The 22,744-nt window shown below is 36.4% G+C and overlaps 2 protein-coding genes across 15 annotated transcripts in view; one reads left to right on the top strand and one right to left on the bottom strand.

Moving 5' to 3' along the window:
* The window catches only part of UGP2 (UDP-glucose pyrophosphorylase 2), a 51,938-nt gene extending 38,999 nt beyond the window's left edge, over nucleotides 1-12,939 (top strand). For both annotated transcript variants that reach the window (XM_016159825.2, XM_016159824.2), the window contains exons 4-10: nucleotides 2,729-2,914; nucleotides 4,161-4,294; nucleotides 5,439-5,736; nucleotides 6,877-7,074; nucleotides 7,622-7,864; nucleotides 10,730-10,834; nucleotides 11,913-12,939. In XM_016159825.2, the coding sequence (XP_016015311.1) occupies nucleotides 2,729-2,914; nucleotides 4,161-4,294; nucleotides 5,439-5,736; nucleotides 6,877-7,074; nucleotides 7,622-7,864; nucleotides 10,730-10,834; nucleotides 11,913-12,020 (1,272 nt within the window). In that variant the 3' untranslated portion in view covers nucleotides 12,021-12,939. The remainder of the gene's footprint in view (nucleotides 1-2,728; nucleotides 2,915-4,160; nucleotides 4,295-5,438; nucleotides 5,737-6,876; nucleotides 7,075-7,621; nucleotides 7,865-10,729; nucleotides 10,835-11,912) is intronic.
* Nucleotides 12,940-13,674: 735 nt separating this feature from the next.
* VPS54 (VPS54 subunit of GARP complex) overlaps nucleotides 13,675-22,744 on the bottom strand; it is an 88,070-nt gene continuing 79,000 nt past the window's right edge. For 8 of the 13 annotated variants that reach the window (XM_016159813.2, XM_016159815.2, XM_016159812.2 and 5 more), the window contains 2 exons: nucleotides 17,860-17,967; nucleotides 14,189-16,833 (listed from right to left, as the gene is read on the bottom strand). In XM_016159813.2, coding sequence (XP_016015299.2) covers nucleotides 16,588-16,833; nucleotides 17,860-17,967 — 354 coding nt within the window. In that variant the 3' untranslated portion in view covers nucleotides 14,189-16,587. Of the gene's footprint in view, nucleotides 16,834-17,859; nucleotides 17,968-22,744 lie in introns of all 13 variants that reach the window. The other 5 variants (XR_001598814.2, XM_016159819.2, XM_016159817.2 and 2 more) reach the window with 1 other exon arrangement.

Raw genomic sequence — 22,744 nt, forward strand, 5'->3', positions numbered from 1 at the left:
GTTTTTTCTTCCAATAGATATATAAATTGAATACTATATGACAATGAAAAGTGAATGTTCTATAGTTACATGCATTAATGTGAATTATTCTAGACACAATGTTGAATTAAAGAAGCAAGTCACAAGAGTATACTTTATAGTATGATTCAATTTTTTTAAAAGTTTAAAATAAAAATTAAAATATTATCATGGATGCATACATAGGTGGTAAAACTATAGATAGAGAGTGAAAGTTAAGATGGCGGTACCACTAGGGATGGAAGAGGAATGTGATTATGGACAGACACATGGAGTCTTTTAAGTTATGGCAGCATTCTTTTTGATTTAGGTTATTCTTTCAACTGTGTATATTTTACAAACTTTTGTATGTATGATGTTTCACCATGAAAAAAATTTTAGGTAAAATTGGAAAACAGTCTTGTATCAGAAAAAAATTTTGCTTCTATGTATTCTGTTTTTTTAAAAGTATATTCAAAGAAGGATTAAATAGGGAAAAATACTTCTGAACTAACAATTTTACCTAAAATGAATGCATGAACTAGGGGTTTTTAGTTAAATTGATTTTCACACCCTTGTGAGGCCTCTGTAAATGATGAGGAATGTGAAGCACTCTTTTCCAAGATTCTCCAAAGACTCCTTTCTGGGAGGTCAGATATCACCACTAAGTGGGAATTTGTGTCTTTTAAAAGATAATTGGAAAATAATTGGCTTTGTCCCATTTGCTAACTCTTGAGTAAATATAATGCACCCAAGAAATTCTCCCAACCTAGTAACAGACTGCTTGAGGCCATTCTATCACAGTGACACTGCTTTTATTGACTGGTTGATTTCGACAGCTGGGGCAACCGTGGTATATCGGGGTGACAAAAGGTTCCAGCTCTGTCATCTTCTCTTTTCTAGTAGTGTGACACTTAAATTGGACTTTTTCTCCCAGGTGATATTACACATTTCTTTGAAATGCTGAACAAATGATGTTCCTTCATAGCAGTGGAGTCAAAATAAAATATCCTTCAAGGAAAGTCAGTCAACTGGGCTAGGGGCAGTTTTACGTGTTTGTTAAGCATCCAAATTGTTATTATTCATAGGTTGTCCTCACCTGGACCAAGTGCTGCCAGGGGAGCAACCAGCGTGGTCTTTCCTGTCTCCCCATCCTGTCCTCCTTTCCCTAGGTGGTTAGCAGCCAGTATTTTGGTAACACCCACTGGAAAGCCGTCTACTCTTCTGGCCTTTTTCTGTCACCAGCCCTTCTTTATGAATATCAATGACTGCTGAAGACTACTTAGTGACACTTACCAGGAAAGTTGACAATCTTGCCACAATAGGAAATAATTCAGAATGAGTGATGACTGGGGTGATAATCAGCAGAGAGTCTTAGAGAAGAGTGCTTCATATTCCTCATTATTTACACCAAGGAAGAAGTGTATTTATCTGCACTTGACAGTTAATATGGTATCTTGTGGGGTAGAGGAAATGAGTCATGGACTAGTTTTTGTGAAAAGACATGTTAACAGCAGGAGTTATGTGGTCAGGAATCTACATAAGACATGTATGTTTGACCAAGTATAAGGGATTTTTGCCTCCACAACCTAATTATGGGACCGTGAGTCTATCAACTCCTTTCCCAATCACAGACTTCATCCATGACACACATACATACACCTCATCACATGCACAGCATCACACATACCTACAGGTGGCAGAATGAAAACAACTCAGTGTTTGCTGAATACTTACTATGTGGTTTTATTTTTCAGTCCCCTCAAGTGTTTTCTATTCTGTACCATGATATAACAGAAGGAGTACATTGAATGACCTATTTCTCTAAAGAAAAATAACAAAAAACGTCCCATAAATGCGTAGAAAATATAGTGATTTCTCAAAAAAGCTTTCATTCTTGCTATAAAGTGTTGAGACTTGTTTGTGCCTCTGCTTTGAACAAAAGAATGTGGGCTTCCACTGTGCCATTGTTCCTTTTGGATGAAGGAGAAGTTGAAGATTAAGGCGCTGTGCTCCCAGAAATAGACAAGGGTGTAGGGAGGAGGTCTGGTTGATTCTCTCAAGCACCAGCTCTTGCCTTTTCCTTCCCTACAAGGACATTTGTTGGAACAATGAGAAAACGTAATTTTCCAATATAATCTTTTACGTAATAATGCCCAAAAGTTACATTCTTAAGGAATTCTCTCCTTGTACATACCTAGAAGTATGACAAAAACCCTATGCCACCCTTCTCTGCAGGACAAACTTACTACTGAATGGAGGAGAATGGCAAGGAATGTTTTGGTTTGTTTCTGCCTCCTTTGGAAGAAGGGCCAGTGTGATCATATATATACTTCTCCAGAACTGAAGTAGATTCATAGTACACAGAAATATTTGCAGATTTGATGAGTTTTGTGTATCCATTTGCTATGTTGATGCAAATTGGGAATTGTGAATTTTTGAAGGTAGTCCAAGAGACTTGGATGGTCTCACCAGCCAAATATTTGTAGACTAAGTTTTCCCTCTTCTTGTACTCCATTGTAATGTAAATGAACCACTGAACAACTTCTGAATTCAAAGGTAGTTGCCAATAAGTACTTGATTTTGAACCAGAAAGGCCTGTGACATAGAAAATGCAGCTGAAATTTTCCACAGGGAAAGTAAAACTATTTAAGGAAGCCTGAAATAACCCTGGGATTGATTTCTTTTAAGCTGTTTGAATTACTTATATAATTCTTTTTTTAAATTTTAGATTCAGCCCTATGAAAAGATAAAGGCCAGGGGCTTACCTGATAATATATCTTCTGTGCTGAACAAGCTGGTGGTGGTAAAACTCAATGGCGGTCTGGGAACCAGCATGGGCTGCAAAGGCCCAAAAAGTCTGATTGGTGTGAGGAATGAGAACACCTTTTTGGATCTGACCGTTCAGCAAATTGAAGTGAGTAAACACTTAGCCTTTCTTATGAGCTGCTTAAAATTGTTTTTAGTTCTTAGCTTATAATAAATGTTACCTTATAAAATAACAGATGTGGCTTTGAGCTAATCCATATTAGTATATAAAAAGTTTTGGTGGTCCTAAGGGCAAATCCTTAGGGTGGAGTAAAAGCTTTTGATCTTTAAATAGAATTCATGGTTGCTGAATTCTCTGGATCTATTAGGATTCTCCTTTTATGAACCCCTCACCCTCCTTTCTTTCTAGTGGCAGCCTTCATCACAGCTGGGATGATCTGGCTTTATTACCCCTTTTGGGAGGCTGGGGAGAATTTCACATATCTGGTTGGATGCCATGGATGCTAAGAACTGTTCTTAGCTTCTCTCTTACAACAAAGTCATTAATCATAGACCATAAGCTCTTCAGATGCCGTGGCCCTGTCTTTTTCATCTCTTTATCCCTAGTTTCTAATACAGTGCTGGCAACCGTAACAACATGAACTGTAGCAGCGTCTCACAACTGTGTACCAAGTATTATTCTGAGCTCTTTACATGAATTGACTCATTAGTTCCTCTCAACAGTCCTATAAGTACTACCATCATCCCCATTTTATAGATGAGGAAACCAAGGCACAAAGAGGTTGATTTACTTACCCTAGGTTCCTTGCTATTAAGTGCAGAATCAGACTTTGAACATAGGACAGCCTGACTTCTAAGACTCTGTTCTTCCCACCCTGTGTTCCCTCTGAGCTCTTTCTACAAATGAAAAAGATTTTGGCTGGGGTGTGATTCACAGTTCTGGACATAATCCTGAGAATAAGGAGCCACGTCTTTGTGACATTTGTCCTTTCATCTCCACAGGGCTCTGGACACAGACTAAATGCCTAGTCAGCACCTGCCCATCCAGTGCAGCTGTGGGGCACCGTGGCTGGGCACATAGCTCCAGAGTTAGACTGTAGTGAGGAGGGAGGTGTCTTAGCTCTGATGTTGACCTGCCACCTCTGTGGGCCTCAGTTTAGCCATCTGTAAAATGGAGACAATATTTTCTGGCTCAAGAGTTGTGATTTAATGAGCCAAGTACATGGCGAATTGCTTAGCGAAAATGTCTGGCTTATGCTAAATAGTTCAAATCTGTATTTGGCTACATATAGATAGTGTCCTGGACATTTTTTGATTAACAGGTAAGTTAATTTTATACTTTTAAGCAGAAGAAAAGTAAGTCTGGGTAATTGGATTGTCATTTTCCTCCCTAGCATTTGAACAAAACCTACAATACAGATGTTCCTCTTGTTCTCATGAACTCTTTTAACACGGATGAAGATACAAAAAAAATACTACAGAAATATAGTCATTGTCGTGTGAAAATCTACACTTTTAATCAAAGCAGGTACAAGGAGTAAAGAGATGAACTGGGTGGTGGTGGGGTATTACTCCTGGGAAGGATTTCTTTGTCTTGTTTAAACTGCAGCCTCAATATGTACATGCACCAGAAACTAATGTTCACAAGTGTTTGTTATCTTTAAAGTCTGAACATTTGTTAATAAGTATGATTATTATAATCACTCTGTGGTTCTATAACCTCTAATCCTTGAAAAGAGAATCTGCTTATTCTGGTCGTCATCCAGAATACTTGAGAATCGCTTTAGGCCTCTTCTTTCTGAGGGCATATTTGGGTTCCAGGTGGGACTATGAAAACTCCTTCCCATTGGTAATCTTCTTTCCAATGGGAAGGAGTTTCTTTAATATCCTAATATAGGCTTGGAAATTTAATAAATTATGAGAAGATCTAGTTTGGGGAAGGGAGAGTAAATAAAAAGGAATCCAGAGGATGAATCGTGAGAAAGTCAGGCAACTGGGGACATAAGGCTTCCGTTTAAGGGTGGACACAGATCTATGTGAATGTGTACAGAAGGGATACTTCTAAAGTTGTACTATTAATTTTTGAGTTTTTTTTTTTAAATATATTTTTCCATAGACACTTTTGTAGGTCCCAGGTGGTCTGCCTCCACATTTTGGTTGCACTTAAGTCTGTTGTAGGACTGGCTCCCTTCCCCCACAGCCAGGCCTACAGGTTCTCACTAACGAGGAAGCAGACCTCCCTGAGCACTACCTTGCTGTTGATTTTCTAGAAAGAGTGCACCAGCCCAGAATATATCTGTTTATAAGAATGGACAGCTTTTCCAAAATAGGTTTACAAGGAAAAGAACAGTCCCACTACCAAATAAGTTTGAGAAAATTTGCTTATTATATCTCCTGTCTTGGAGAGTCATAAAACATATTAATATCTTAAAAATATGAGGTGTCCTCCCATCTGTATGACCATGGAGAATTTTTTTGCAGCAAATATTACTACCTGGGAAACTGATTTCTGAATAACAGATATTTTCTTAAATGGATTCACCTATGATTAAATTAGTATTATAGATTGAAAAGGAGGGAAGTTTTATTGAACTTTAAATGCATTGTTTTTCTTGAAGGTCTGGATTGCTCTACAGAGTTGATATTAAAAAATAACTTTTTTTTTTTTTAAGGTACCCGAGGATTAATAAAGAATCTTTACTGCCCGTAGCAAAGGATGTATCGTACTCAGGGGAAAATACAGAAGCTTGGTACCCTCCAGGTCATGGTGATATTTACTCCAGTTTCTACAACTCTGGTTTGCTCAATACCTTTATCGGAGAAGGCAAAGAGTACATTTTTGTGTCTAACATAGATAATCTGGGTGCCACAGTGGATCTTTATATTCTTAACCATCTCATGAACCCACCCAATGGAAAACCCTGTGAATTTGTCATGGAAGTCACAAATAAAACACGTGCAGATGTAAAGGTAAGTACTGAGAGGGAACATTTTGGGGATTCACATCTTCATATTTCATAGGTTATATAGTTCAAACATTTTTATTGGAAAGTTTCTGTGTTAAGTAGAACACATTATCCATTTGATAACATCATTGTAAGAGAGTGAAATAGTACTCTGTAGAGTACCCCATGTTCTATCTGACAAAACTTGTATATAAATTCATATTTAATAGTATTAAAGTCATCTTTATTTTCTGAATAATCTGTATGGCAATTTTAACTGAAAAACAATTCCACATATATTTATAACATAAATCTGAAACATGTGGAAACTTTCAGTTTGCCCAAACCTTTAATATTCTAGTTTGATGCTTATATATTTTTCATTGTCCCTTTAATTAAAATTAACTACTTCAATTTCCACAGTCTGTATTTCTGTATATTTTTAATTACTGTAATCTCTCTGTAGTTGCAGAAAAAAAAATGCAGTTGTTTGGTAGAAAGCAAGAATTTAGTTTTTAAATTTTGCATGTTTAGTGGTGCTGACACTTAGCTTTTGATAAAATGGTACACGAGGTTTTACTAATTATGCACAGGGAGAAAGAATAGTAGGCAGTGTGTGAATACTAACATGGTCAGTCCCTGGGCTGGGTTCTGTGCCTCTTGCAAATGTTCCCCTCATATGTGCAGGAATGCTCCCCACTTCCCACACTGCTGTGGCCTTGTGACTGTAAGAACATCTCTAGGCTGAGGCCACTCAGGAGTCACTTCTCGTCTACCTGTGCCACTGTCTTCCCTTTTTTCCTCTCATCTTAGAGCCAGTCAGAGCAGGGTCGGAGGTGGTAGGACTGGTTTTTTGGTAATGAATGATGGTTTGGGAGTAAGAGGAATCGGCTGTTCCTCTAGTGAGGAAGACTGATGTACTCCCCAGAGTCTTTTATTATGGACAAGAGGGTAGGTATTCAGTATAAAATGACATCCTAAATTATTTTCTTGTGTTCTGCTTTCATACGTGTGTTGCTTTAAATCACCGATTGAATCACTGCCAGTGCTTTTTATTTCTGGGGGATTTTGTTATCCATGTCTTTTCTATATAACATTGGTCTAACCGTGGTCTGGCTATGCCTGGGAAAGATGTGGAAGCACTCACTCTTCTCTGCCTTTCTAGGGTGGGACACTCACTCAGTATGAAGGCAAATTAAGACTGGTGGAAATCGCTCAGGTGCCAAAAGCACATGTCGATGAGTTCAAGTCTGTATCAAAATTCAAAATATTTAACACAAACAACCTCTGGATCTCTCTTGCTGCAGTTAAAAGACTGCAGGAACAGAATGCAATTGACATGGAAATCATCGTGAATCCAAAGGTAAGCCAAAGTGCTGGCTCACCAGGCTCCCTGCTTCCTGAGATCACTGTAGGCTGCAGACAGACACATTGTTCACTCCCTCGGGACTGTCCATGCCATTGGTCACTCCTTTTGTCAAGTCAGTCTCTCCAGTTCCTGGCCCTGTCTTTCAGAGTCTATATCCATCCCTTTTGTGCACCAAGCCATGGTGCCCAAACTTGGCCCTGGGCTCTAGTAGTGGCAAGAAAGAACACTGGGAGCAAAAGTAGAGGACCTCCCTCAGCTTACTGTTGTTCTGATACTTAGAGACCTTTTGGCCACAGGCTCCTTGCATGACTTTCCTGAACATTCAGTCCTTTATAAGTGAAAATAACTGAACAGAACAGGTATGACACCAGAAAATGATCACATGTATAAATACCTGGCTATGGTAGGTGCTTGATAAATATCAGTTCTAAAAATTCTGTTTCCTTCGATGAATCTCTGAAAGGACTCCCTAAATATTAACTAGCCCACATAGAGCTAAGTTGCTAAAACCTGTGTTTCTTTCCTTCTCCTTTTCTTACAGACTCTGGATGGAGGCCTGAATGTCATTCAGTTAGAAACTGCAGTAGGGGCGGCCATAAAAAGTTTTGAGAACTCTCTAGGTATTAATGTTCCTAGAAGCCGTTTTCTGCCTGTCAAAACCACATCAGATCTCTTGCTTGTGATGTCAAACCTCTATAGCCTTAAGGCAGGATCTCTAACAATGAGTGAAAAGCGGGAATTTCCTACAGTCCCCTTGGTTAAATTAGGCAGTTCTTTCACAAAGGTACGTAAATATAACGATGATATATATGTGAATTTGTATTTCTTAAATTATAACAATATGATACACATGTGAATTGGAATCTAATTACAGTATCTGCTGCTGACCTATCATATTCCTACCTCCATATCTTTTAAAGGGAATCAACCACTGAAACCTGATTGCTGTTGAGAAAAGAATGTTTAAAATTTAGGACATTTTATCTTTTGTCTCTTTAAGAAAGACTATTCTTGCTTTCATCAGTGGGAGAATGTTAATTCTGGGTTAATAAGTATTAAGCCCCTACCATGTGCTGGACACTGTTCTAGGTCCTAGGTATTTAGCAGTACGTAAAACTGACTCAAATCCTTGCATTCATGGATATTCTAGTTGGGGAAAGGATGATGATAAGCAAATAAATTGGATGTACAGTATGCCAAATGGTGGAAAATGCTATGGAGAAAAAGAATGAACAGGAAGGATGTGTAGGTGAGGTGGTGTATTTTACGTTGGGCGGTTAGAGACAGCCTTACTGAGAAAATGAGTGTGTCATGCAGGCATTTGGGGTAAAAATCATTCCAGTCAGGGGGAATGGCAAGTATAGTAAAACCCCTCCTTAACGTTAAGTGGAATCCAAAACATTTAATCTGCAAAATGTTGAGAGGTAAATGCAGTGACAGAGTGAGCCTTTGTGGTTGGCCTGTAGTCTTGCTGTGCCACCCAAGTCTATTCTAGTCTTGGTTGTGGTGTAGTGCCACCTGGTGTGGATGTGTGTACTGCCGTATATATTGATGAGGATGAGTCTGGGTCCTGTGGCTGGGCTGGAATTTCCAGGATAGCTTCTGGCCTTTTAGGAGTCTCCCCATTCTTTGGTGTCTCTTTCATCAGCCTAGTTGGGCTGGGAAAATCCTGGTGATAGAGGACCCAACTTCTCACATGCTGAGATGGGATTGCCAACCATATTTCACCTGGTTCACTCTCCTTCCACTTCCCTCCCACTCTCCCTAGCCTCTTCCATGCCCTGCAGAAGATAACTTCAGCTGCCCCAATTTGAGAACAGAGGCTGAGTGGGCAATGGCTGGTTGCTTTGAGGAACACGTTTTAGGGACATTAGAGAGCACAATATGGCTGAAGCAAAGTGAGTGAGTGACTGGAGGTAGGATGGATAGTTGATGAGAGAGGGAACAAGCCAGAGTGTGTAGAACCTAATAATGGAATATTGAAAATGTGGATTTTTTTTTTTTTCTGGTGGATGAGAAGCCACTGGAGAGTTGTAAGCCAAAGGGTGAATCAGGGAGCGATGGTAGAATCAGGGGGACTAAGGAATAGGCTGTTGTAAAAACCATGGCAAAAGGAAAAGGTGGTAGCAGTGAAAAATGTTGACAGATATTTTGAAAGTCTAACTAACCTACAGGAGTTGCTGTTGGAGTAGATGGGACAGTAAGAAAGAAAAGAGTAAGGATGACTCCAGGGTTTTGGGCCTTTGCAGCTGGAAGCATGGAATTGCCATTCACTGAGATGGGGTAAGGCATGGGTAGAGTAGGTTTAGGGGGAGCAAAATGAGGAGTTAAATTTTACAAATGGGGAAGCTGAATATATAAGTCTAGAGCTTAGAAGACAGATCTAGGAGAGACAGATAAATTTGAGAGTTATTAGTTTATAGCTTGTATTAAAAACCCTAAGATAAGGATCACCTAGGGAGCGAGTGGCAGGTGGCGGTGGGTGGTCTAAGAACTGAGCACTGAGATACTCCAAGGCTTAGAGGATGGCGATGAGGTAGAGAAAGCAGCAAAGGTGACTGAGGAGTTACAAGTGAGGAATTGGATAGAAAACCATGAATGTGTGTGTCCTAAAAGCCAAAATGAAGAAAATGTTTCAAGAAAAAAAAAAGAGTGATCATCTTTGTCAAATGCTAATGCTGAATCAAGAAAGGGGAATGAGAATTCCCCAGTGGATTTATCAGTATAGAGGTTTCAGAGCCTGACTGGAATGGATTTTTAAAAAAGAACAGAAGAGAAATTGGACAATTTATTCAAGTATCTTGTCTTGAAAAACAAAAATGAAGCCACAGATAGAAAGGGATGTAAAATTTGAGAGTTTGTTTGTTTTATTTAAAGATGGGAGAATTTATAACATGTTTATACATTGATGGGAATTGATGCAATTAAGAGAGGAAAAAACACTGGAGAGAAAGGAGAATTGTTGGACAGTATTCTTGAACTGGCCATAAGAAGGGGTGGCCTTAAGTTGGAGTAGAAACAGCCCAACTGCAGTACTAGGCAGGACAGAGTAAGGAGTGAGGGGGCAAATGGGTGGTGGTGGTAAAAGCCAGTGGAAGTTTTCTGATTGCTTCTATTTTTCGAGGCAAAACAGGAAACAAAGCCATATAGGACAATTTCTGCTGCTGGTAAATAAAAGGAAATGAGGCAAAGACTGATCATTTATAATGATAATTTGTGCAATCGCTCTTCTTGAAATATATTCCATTTCTTCTGAATCCTATCCATCCCTGAAACTCAGCACCCCAGTCAAGCTTGCTTTAGACCAAGATGATCTCTCTTTTTCCACCTAATTCCAGATTATGTGAACTACTCATCTGGCTTTAGCATGTTGGTTGGTTATCTTTTTTTTCCTTTAATTTATTTTTCTAATGTCTGATCTGCTCAGCTGTACTGTCAATTGCTTGTTTGTAGGGACAGTGTTCTTATTTCCTGGTCTCTCCTGCACAGGGTCTAGCATATAGTGAGTACATAACAAATAGGTTCTTCCCATAGTAGACCTGAACTTGGCCATAAACAATGTTTTTTATAGTTAAATTCAGTTAAACTATTTTAATTTAATCCCTAACCCATTTTTGAAACAATTCATACATTTCTGTTTTTCTTTCAGGTTCAGGATTATCTAAGGAGATTTGAAAGTATACCAGATATGCTTGAATTGGATCACCTCACAGTTTCAGGAGATGTGACATTTGGCAAGAATGTTTCATTAAAGGTGTGTTGTTATAATGAAAATTATAATTCTTATAACTTTACAAAAAAAGGTTTCATTTTCCAGTCCCAAATTTAAAGGAGTACTTTTTAGTCTGTACCAGATGTTTATAAGATAGATATTTTTTAAATGAAATACCACAATTTTTAGTATTAATACTGTCTTCCATAGATATGCAACATAGTTAAAATATAATCGTAATTGTTGTATATAGGAATTTTGTGGAATATGGCATTCAAATGGAAAGCAAAAACTAATGAATAGTTGAACTGGTACTATTTTATTGAAAAGACAGCCTTTAAAATAGATTCGCTGTTAAATTAGCATTAGCTCATTAAGATGACTTTGAATCTGAATGAAAGTATAAAAATGACAACTTTATATTTAATATAATCTATTCCTGTTAAAATAATCTCATCAGTATAAACATATTCATTCACATTAAGTACTTGGATACTTTTATGACCATCATTCCAGCCTAGCATGAGAAACAGGACTATGGTATAAGTATCAAAGCTCAGAACCAAAGATACAGCAGCTTTTTCCTAATTAATTTTTAAATATGCCATACCTAGATTTTGTGTTCTTCCTATTAAGAGCTACTTAAATGAAGATTTTTAAAAAACACAGTATGTATATTGAACTTTATTGCTGATACTGCTTCATCTGAACAGTCTCACTTAAGAAGAAAATTTATTAGTAACCTATTCTTAAAAAAAAAAAACCCAAATTGATATGTAACTATAAACCAAGCACCCTTAATTTCTTTATGAAGATAGATAATGCTGGTGGCCTTGCAAGTAGTTCTTTGAAAGGGCTAGTCATGTTATGGCGCTGGGTCCATTTCCCATTTCTGGTACCACCTCTGAAAAGAAGGCAAGGAATCTAGAACTACTGCCAGGTTTGTTAGGACACATTACAATTTTCCTTAATATGTTGTTTTTCATATTTAACATCGTTTATAAATATAGTTACTCCATTGTAGATGGAGCTCTACCTAAACTTGATAATTTTAAGAAAAATCAATTGCACTTTAGCTTCAACTGCAATACACTATTGCTTTGTCTTCCCTGTCATTTAGGGAACAGTTATCATCATCGCAAATCATGGTGACCGAATTGACATCCCACCTGGAGCAGTATTAGAGAACAAGATTGTATCTGGAAATCTTCGTATCTTGGACCACTGAAATGAAAAATACTATGTACACTTTATGCTAATTATGGGCTAAATAATTTCTTACAATGAAATGTTCTCTAGGATTCTAAAATAGGCAGGTACTTTACTATGTTACTGTACCCTGCAGTGTTAATTTTTAAAGTAGTTTTTTGCAGTATGCTTTAAGTCTAAGAAAAGCACAGATGAAAGCAATACTTTTCTTCTTTGAAGAGGATCCTGAAAGTTAGTTCATCTTAAAGTGCAATATTGTTTAATCTTAAAACTGGGGCAGCTCTGCTAGAAAATCTTTTAACAGAGGCTTCAGTGATGGTCACTTTGAGTTGCTTGTGATTTCAAAAATAAAGCTGTGAAGCAATATATGTGTAAACTTATACTTTTCAGTGCTAGCTTTATGAAATGGTGAAGAAAAATGGTTTATTCTTGTTAAACAGTTACTGTATCAGTTGGAAGATCTGCTCTTGGAATATTTAAGTACTCACTGCCCAGTTACTTGAAAAATCAAGTTTTTGCATTTCTAAGAATCTTAACCACATCATTATTTCCATAGGAATTCTATTTGAAGGTATTTAGTACCTTTCATTTAGTTCTAAAGCTGGGATGCCCACCATGCTTTCTGTAGACTCTCCATTTATTGAAACAAAGTGGTGTTTCTTTTCCCAGCTGAAGGGGATGGGGTGGGTAGAGGTAGGGCATTTCTTTCACATCCTTGTTCTTTAGTGTAGTGGGCGGGGGTATAACTATAAAAAGTTTCCTTTTCTTAAAGCTGGTTGTCACTGAAAAATGTTCATGAATAACCTTTCAAATCAGGTCTGGTAATGTGTGGCTTTTCTCTAAGAATCAATTACATTTTCCAATTCTTCCATACTTGTTTTTGAGTAGGCTGCTTGTTTAAAGTTTACTATATACTATTAAAAAAAGTTCTCTTTTAAGTCTGGTCATTTTTTACAGCTTTATTTTAGACAATTTAAGAACCAATGACATACCTCTGTAATGATAAAGCAAAGAAAACAGGCTTTCCTGTTAGGAAACTGAAGAGCACAAAATAAGACTGTTTCATTGTACATAATCACAAGGTTAGGCACTCTGACAGGGTTAGGCAAGATTTCCTGGTGTGAGGTGAGGCACAGGCACTTTCATTTGTAGAGTACTGCTGATTCTAATTTGGAAGGTAGATATTATAAAAGTCTTTAACTTACTTATCTCCTTATAGTTCTGGCCCCAGCAGCCTATTCTAAAAGTTCTGTTTCTCCTTGGTCTGTGTTCATACACACATCAAAAGTAACCTTAAAAAACCCAAGGGAACCATACTCCATATGTTATCTAAATGTTAAAATGAGAACTCATAAGTAGGCAGAATATATAAAAATGGATTCTTACCTCTGCTAGAAATAAGGCAAAAAAAACTCCATAGATATTTTATAAAAATACAACTATTAACCTGCAGGCTTTCGTATACCACTTCTGAAAAGTATTTAAATAATTAGTTGCATAAATAAACACCAATATCTTACTCTTTAATTACTTGTGATTATCCTTTCAAGTATTTAAACTATCCTGGAAAGCTTTACCCAGTTGACATACAGTTGTGGTAGAAAGATTAAATATGTGCCACCCAAAGCCTGAAACTTGACATTGGTCACTAAAACAAAAATTGAATTCCTAAATCCAAGCAATCAAAAGATGTTTATTTTTTATAGAAAGATCTGTAAAAAAATAATTTTTCAAACAACTTTACTTTCATAGAGAAAACTTTCTACAGAGGTTGACTAAGATTTTAATATTTTAAATTGTACCATCATTAAATAAGGTAGGACACCATATGAATTTCATTGCACTGGAAGAAATGCAAAGCATTTTTTAATATAAAGTATACAGAGCATTCTAGTCAACTACAGCTGTGTTACAGCTATGTGTTCTTTTGGATTTGGTCCAAAGAAACCTGAGTCTGTTTCCAGAGAGAATGAAAAATGTTATAGACACCTGATCAATTACTCCTCACTGAAGGAAACACAAAATTGGCATTCCTTATAGATCCCCACTGAACCCATTTCCCAACACTGATACTTTCCTTTCCACTTTCCCTACCCCAGTTCACTTTGGGTTCCAGGTTTTTGAATCACAGGCATCCATATTCTTCATAAACACATACATCCCACAGTTAGATAAGCTACCCAGTTTTCCAGTATGTCATCACCTCTTCTGTTCCCAGATCTCGGCCATATTTAGGTCCAAATCTTTAAGGCCTTTTAAGGCTTGAAGATTTCCAGTGTAAAAAGCTACATCTGCTGTGACCAACCTAAACATCGGAGAGAAAATTATTTTTAATCTCACATTTTCTATTTAGATATTTAAAGTAGTACTCACAGAATCCTATCATAGCTGCTAGACTTATTTAAAATTCAATTTCCTAGGGACCAAATATGTCAATATATTTATCTTAGCAGGATTCCTGCTATCATATAGTTAGACCATTTAATGTTCTATCTTTCAACAGTAAATGTTTTTAAAAAGAATAAACCAACACAGTCTGGACTGTTTCATAATTCTGTCCAATAATTCTGTCCAGATATCTTAAAACAGAATGACAGAAAAATAACAGGTTAAACTTTCTTTGATCAGTTATATTAGACTAGAGTATACATGTATATAACTAATAGTACTAATAATATGACATTTAATGAAAAGACAATTATACTTTTGAGCACTGAGCTGTGACAATTAATCCCCATACCTGAAAAAACACTCTAGCAAGAACACTCAGATAAACAGATCAAAGCTGCATGCATAAAAAATAGGGACTGGTCTAATTTTGAAAGATGTGGTCCATGGAGAAACAAATAGGAGACCTTGATTTAGTAGTTTGTGAAAGACAGGAGGAGTCCAGCTTTAAATTTTTTTTTTTTTAAAGTAGATAATAAATGAGGAGGACTTCAAAGATACAGACTAAATTTACTAGAAGTATTGCCTTAGGTTTGGGGAAAAGAGAATGAGACTTGTGATAGGGTTCAGCAGTACTTCAGCTTCATTTGGAATGCCATTTTCCTTAACATGATAAGCCTTTTTTCAAGTGAAAATAACAAATGCTAATAATTCTAAGTAGCAGTAATACAAATATTTTCTATATGCCTGTATTTTTTAAATATCTTGAAATAGAGAAAATCACATTAAAAAGTATAGTGCTGAGGAAGAGGAATAGGAAGCAATTGCCTAATTCCTCTTGGAGCAGTAAAAATATTTGGAACTAAAGAGGTGATTGCACAGAAGTGGTGGTTGTGAATGTATTAAGTGCCACTGAATTAACTGTAAAAGTTGATTTTATGTTACGTGAATTTCACTTTGAAACAAAATGTACATTTTTAGAGCCATTACAGGAACAAAAATTCCTTTTAAGTAAATAGTTTATTGTGTCTTTGTCTTGAGTTTAGAGGTCAATTTTCAGAAAATTCTATCTTTCAAGGGATCACTCAAAGACATGAATCAACTTACACAGAATTAGTTTCTTTGAAAGTGTGTGAGAGTGAGGAGCTCTAAAGTTGCACTGACTTTCAAATAGCTGTATTGCTAAAGGAAACAACAGAGAATGGGTCAGCTTGGATGTTTCAGAACTATTGGTCTGAGAAAAACCAACCCAGATTAAGTTATGAGATTAAAAGTAGAAAGGTGGAGTGCGGTTTGAAAATATTTGCTCTTTTTGAAGTCTCTAAGAGGTATCTGGTATTCATTATACTATTTTTGAACTTTTCTGTAACTTAGAAAAAGGAAAAAGAAGAACCAGGTAATAATAAGGAAGTGAGTCAGAATCCGCATAAAACTTCTAATTCAGTCTGCAGTCTGGCCAACCGATTCAGCAGTCTAAAGCTTCCAGTTTTTTGCAAATCTGATTCAGTATACTTTTATTTTTTAAGGGCAAGGCAATGTTAACTTCTGACTCTAAAAAAAAATACATTTTTTCATTTGTTCCTATAAGTTTGAAATTTAAGCCTGAAACCCCTTTAAAAAGGGAATATTCCTAAAAAGTCCATGGAACAAATGACACACTAAGGAAATCATTAAAGTGTAACTATATGATGATCACTGCTTTGCATTTTGTATACTTTTCCCCCCATATTTATCTACTTTGCTCTTTACAAAAATCTTGTGACAGAACTTTATCATCATCATCATTATTTTCAAATCTAAGAAAATTAAGGCTCGGAGTAGGTAAATGAGCTGCCCAAAGTTACATAGCTAGTGACAGAACTTAACCTATTATTCTAAATCCTATGTTTTATATACTACAGTTTCACCAATAAAACATATAATTTGTTCAACAGTAATAAAATATGCACATAAACACACTTATTTTTTGTAACCCTGTGAAGGAATTAGGTAGATTTTATCTTTCTCGCTTCATAAATATGGCCCAGAAGTTGTGACTTTTCTTATGGTGAGACAGCTACCAAGTAGAACTTTAATCCTATCTGGAGAGGGGAAGACTACTGGGTAAACCTATGGAGGTACCATGAAATGGACATATCAAGGACAGTTAAGTAATTGACCATTTATAAAACGCTAACACAGACAGACATAGATAAATATCATCTCCACAGAGGAAAAAAGGAAAAGGTTGCTGATTTTACAGTTTTGGGGCCCCAGCATGATTCTAGTGGAAAGGGACAGCACAATGAATAAAAACTCATAAAGCAATTCAACATGTGAATATGTGGTAAAACTATGTTGAAAACATACCCATTTTGAGGTCCTCCATCGTTTATCACATTTAAGTGAGACAATTGCTTTTTCAAGTGGAACTTGTAACTTGCATTAATTCTTAAAAATAACATCTGGAAAAAAAATAAAATTTCTTAAAGCTCTACTGAAAGAGAAGACATAAGTATCTTATCAATATCAAATCAGAAAAAAAAAATTAAACCTTTGTTTTGGCAAATACTTTTAAAATACTCCTTTGTAAGCATTTTATTGCTATTTTGGTATAGTTTTTTTGTCCTTAGTTAAAAGCTCTTTCCCCTTTTCAGCAGTATGTCTTTTAGTGATACGGTTTACCATTGCCTTTCTGTCCCTTTGAAGTCCTCTGAGATATGTAAGTGGGATCAACCATGATAAGTAAAAAGAATTTTAAAAATGGAGAATTCTGTAATATATTAACTAGGAACTTGATAGAGAAAGCAAAAAAGTCTCAATGGTAGAGGCAAAGATACCTTCAGCCTCTTAAACTGGTAAAATTACTTGAAAGCATTTTATTGCTCCTGCAGACAGACTTGATGCAATGGCCCAATACTTCTTTGGGAAATACTTGACCTAAAATTATATACAATTTTAATCTATGGAAACAGTTTTGTGGAATAACATTTCCATTTTATTATTTTTCCTGGTTGTGCCTATTACAGATCACTTAAGCTGATTTAATAAATATTAATGATATGGCATATTGAGTTACTTTATATGCCATTTCATTATTCTATCATTAATTCTTCCCCTATCCAAATTGGATTATAATCACAGTCAATAACATAATTTATATTCATTGATAAATGCCACTCTGATTTGCACACTAATAATGTAATGAATGATGTAAAAAGAATCTGAGAACTCTGATACTCAATGGACAAATGGAAAATCTCCTTTTTAGAACTGCTGACCATATAGCAAAACTATTATTGCTCTGCCCTGTCAGAGTAGGGGCACTTTGAAATCAGAAAATCTATCCACATTCCCTAAGTCAATATAACTGGAAAAAATAATCACATTGGAATATGAACTAAGTTTCATTGTGCCGAAATGTATAAAACATTCCAATTCTATATGAATAGTATATGTTATATAAAAAAAGTTTTAGAATTGCTACTCACTTGTGTTTGTTCTTCTGGAAGGAGATCAAATATAGCTTCGTGCATTTTTGCCATTTGCTTACAAATATTCCTGAAACAGGCAGAAGGAACGGGAGCTTTCACCTCATACTGGCAGGGAAAAATGAGAATCATGTTCATATCCTCTGGATTGCATACTGTCCCGAGTGTTCCCTAAGTGTTTTCTGCCCCTACATGTCTAACTCTGATACAGTGCTCAAGCTCACACTTCAACTGTGATCTGAGCTACTTATGCAAATCTCAAGAACTTTTCATTAAACATTCTAATTTACTTTGAGAGAGCCAGCATAAACTTGTGGCTAAGAACATAGGCTGCTTTCCTGAAGATAGATGCTTGGGTTCAAATCCCAGTTCTTAACAGTTCTTAGCTATATAACATCGGACAAGTTACTTCATTTCTGTATCTCAAAGGGCTTTCTGTGAGAAGACTTTAAAAGATGGCTCATAAAAACACTAAACAGTACCTGAAACAAAGTAAGTACTCAAAAAATGTTAGTTACTAATCTGGCTCAATACACAATAATGAATCATTACAGTAGGCCCTCTAAATTAAGATTATTTTTTAAACATGATTTTTAAGAATATGTCAAAATAATCATATCTGAAATCAATATAACTCTGATAGAATTAAAATGTTTTTTTTTTTGTAGGGGGGCCAATATAGTAATCATATTTACCCTAAGGTTAAGGACAGACATTTTCCACAATGATCTATATTGAAAATTCTAGGTAAATTCATTTTACTATTCTTACATCTGGAAAAACATACTGGTACAATATAGATAATCATCTTTCGGCCCATATTTTAAAATTCACAGCTTAAATTATATGCCATTTTTATTCACAAGACAAATATGGGCTAAATAATTATATTTTAGATGTACTAATCTTACAGAGTTCATTAAAATGATGAGCTCCAATAAACTGCTATAGCAGGACTACGTAGAAGTCACGATGTGCTTGGACCAAGATAAAGTTGTGACCACCCAAAGGTTTTTCTCTTTTGACCCTAAAAATATATCAAATATTCCCTTATTTTTTTGTTAATAATAGCTATAAGGTGTAATTCACATACCATAAAATTTACCCTTTTAAAATGTATAATTAACTGGTTTTTAGTAAACTCATGGTTAAACAATCATCACCACTAATTTCAGGACATTCTCATCTCCCCAAGTAGAAACCCCATATCATTAGTGCTATTCCTTTGCCCACTCCCCTGGGCCCCTGGCAACCACTAATCTCAATAAATGGAATCACAGAATATGTGGCTTTATGTGGCTTTTTGTGACTAGCTTCCTTCACTTAGCATAATGCTTTCAAGGTCCATCCATGTTGTGACATGTATCATCAGTACTTCATCCTTTTTATGCCTGCATGACATTCCATTGTATGAACATACCATAATTTATCCAATTATTATCAGATGTTTGGGTTATTTCCACTTTTTGACTATTATGAATAATAATGCTATGAAAATGCATGTTTTTGTGTAGACAAACTGTTTCAATTCTCTTAAGTATAAACCTAAGAAGTGGAATTACTGGGTCATATGGCAACTCTATGTTTAACCTTTTGAGGAAATGCCAGAATGTTTTCCAATGTGGCTGTACCACTTTACAATCCCACCCAATAGTGTATGAGGGTTCCAATTTCTCCATATCCTCACCAACACTGTCCTTTTTATTTTTTTGTTACTTTATACTTTTTGTTACTTTTTTATTTTAGCTATCCTAGTGAGTATCAAGTGTTATCTCATTATGGTAACATCCCCTTAATCTTAATTCTCCCCCTGTACTGAATAGTGTCTCCCCAAAATTCATGTCCACTTGGAACCTCATAATTAGGGTGGGACCTATATCCACTGACAGGTGTCTTTACCAAAAGAGAGGGAAATTCAGACACAGACACACACAGAGGGAAGATGGCCACATGAAGATAGTGATTGGAGTGATGCATCTGTAAGTCTGGGAATGCCAAAAATTGACAGCAAGCACTGAAAAGTAGAAAGAGGCAGAGAAAGATTCTTCTTAGAGCCTTCAAAGGGAGCACAGCCTGGCAATGCTTTGATTTAGGACATCCAGCCTCCAGAACTATGAGAGAATAAATTTCTGTTGTTTTAAGCCACTGTTTAGTAATTTGTTATGGCAGCCCTAAGAAACTAGTAAACCCCAAAAACTTCCATCACCCCTGCTTTCCCTATATATACTATTCTTTCCATCTTACCTTCACCATCACATTTCTTCAGTCACCTAAACTTGATATTATACTACTTTATTCTCAACTCTTAAAATTTGGTTCTTGCCAGCATCCAAACCACCTTCCCCTACTATTAACAATCTTCTGAAATTTCTCCACAAAAAAATCACTAAAGATATCCTCACTTCCAAATTCAGTAACTCTTCTAGTTCCCCTTCCTCATTGTTCTGCAGTATTTCACACACCTTCACACTTGTAACACTGTCCTCATGTAAGACGATGTTTTCCTGTTTCCTCTCCTAAACTTCCTTTTGTATCCTGCCTTAAGAGCAAAGCTTCTTCAACATCAATGTCCCTTATCTTCCCCTCTTTTCACTAATCAATCTCACGACTTCTAATATATCTCTAATCCTGAACCACTTTACTGAGTTAAGTCACACATTTTCTAGATGTTCCATTCCATAACTAAGTTGTTTTCCCAAACCTGCTCTTCTTACTCATTTCAATTACTATTGCTGGTATTATAACCTTCCTGGTGACACGGACTTAAAATCTCCAACTCTGTTTTTATTCCTCCTTTTCCTCATTTCCTTGTATTGAATCAGTGACTAAGTCTCATCAAATGTACTTTCAAATTATTTTGCACATTAGTTAGCACATTAGATCAGAGTTCCTCAACCTTTCTCTACACTACTGATATTCTCAGCTATATAATTCTTTGTTATAGGGGCTGCCTGTGTATTGTATGACGTTCAGCAGCATCCTCGGCCTCTACTCACTAGTTACCATATCATTCCACTCCCCTAAAAAGTGACAACCCAAAATTTTCCCAACATTTCTGAATGTCCTTTGGGGGACAAAATTGTCTCAGTTGAGAAATACCACCCTAGGTGAGGCGTTCAATACTTCTCACCTGAAAAAATGTTGTAGCATTTTCACAAGTCCAGATATCAGTTCAACAAACATTTACTAAAACTACCTGGCACATAGTAAGGTCTGAAAAAATATTTTATCAGATGTGTGTATGTACATATATGTGTATATATGTTCATAGGTATATACATATGTATGTGTGTGTGTATGCTTGAATGAATGGGTCAGATACTCTGCTAGCTGGAGGGTACAAAAATGAATCAGAGAGAGTCCCTTTGGAGACCTGTCTAAAAGCTAGTTGGTGTTCCTGAAAGTGGACATTGCATGCTACAGGAACATGGGTGAAAGACACTTAGGCAATAACAGACAGAGATGGTTTCCTGAGCAACACAACTGGGCTGCTGAGTCTTCAAAGGAAAAAAATTAAGGAAAAGTATTCCAAATAGAGGACGTGCCATATCACCTCAAATTCATTCTATATACTATCTGATTAATCTTTCTAAAATGCAATTCTAATCATGTGGTTTATTAGTTTAAGAACTTTTGTGTTTTGCTTCATTTAAAATTTAAAAAGCTACAAGGGTATATTGCTACTACACTACCCATAAGAAAAAAAGTGCAATAGTTTACAAAATCATAACTTTTCTTAAACCCATCTGAGAACAGAGGTCACGGAAACTCAAAGTGACAAGGCCCTCTAAAGTCAGACGAGACACAAGAACTATCTCACTCTTGGTAGTGCATAGGAAAGAAAGGTGACCACATAGAAACAAATAAGAAGAAAATAACATTTCAATAAATTCTCAAAGGCCAAATGTGGACTAGGATATGTTTAGAATAAGTGAAAAGTCTACCCACAGGGGGAGTTTGCACTCAGAAAGGTCTTCAGCAGGTACTTATAAACAACATTGGGGTCAAGGCAGGAGACCACAGAGGGTCACTCAGTAAACACAGGCAAGCAGGAAGTGGCAAGAACAAATGCCACTCACTTCCTGGAAAAGAACAAATGCCACTCACTTCCTGGAACCTTTCTCTTATAAAAAGCAAAAACCTTAAGTCACTGGAAAGAGGTACCAAACTCCCATCCCTGGAGCCACTGTATGAGGGGTAGAAACAAAACATCTCTTCCAGAGGGAAGAAAGAAAAACACCTTAAGCCCAGGATCCTATGCCACTCAAAGCAGAGGTAGGCTACCCCTCGGGGAAAGGTGAGAACACTGAGAAGGTTCCATATCCAAGACTTCACATTACCTGATTTAAAGACTTACAATAATGTTATAATAGTTAAGACAGTGTGGTATTAGTGTAAAGAAAGACATATGGGTCAATGGAACAGAATAGAGTCCAAAAGTAGATTCACACAAAAACAGTCCATTGATTTTCAACAAAGGTGCCAAAGGAGAAAAGATAGTCTTTTCAAGAAAAGGTGCTAGAACTATCCAAAAAAAAAGGAACATTGACTCATACTTTGCACTAAAGTTGAACCTTGAATAACACAGGTGTGAACTGAGCAGGTCCATTTACATGTGTATTTTTAAAATCCTGTGTTATTCAAGGGTCAGCCTATTTGATCCACAGTTAGGAATCACAGATTCGGAGGGAGAACTATAGTTAAGTTTTTGCAGAGTCAGAAGTTACGTGTGGATTTTCAACTGTGTAGGGGGATGGGCTCCCCTCAACCCCACATTATTCAGAGGTCAACTGTATAAGCAAAATCAACTAGAAATGGATGACAGACATATATAAAACCTGAAACAATAAGATTTCTAAAAGAAAGCACTGGAAAATGTCAATTT

This window comes from Rousettus aegyptiacus, unplaced genomic scaffold (genome assembly GCF_014176215.1).
Source record: "Rousettus aegyptiacus isolate mRouAeg1 unplaced genomic scaffold, mRouAeg1.p scaffold_m13_p_7, whole genome shotgun sequence".
NCBI lineage: Eukaryota > Metazoa > Chordata > Mammalia > Chiroptera > Pteropodidae > Rousettus > Rousettus aegyptiacus.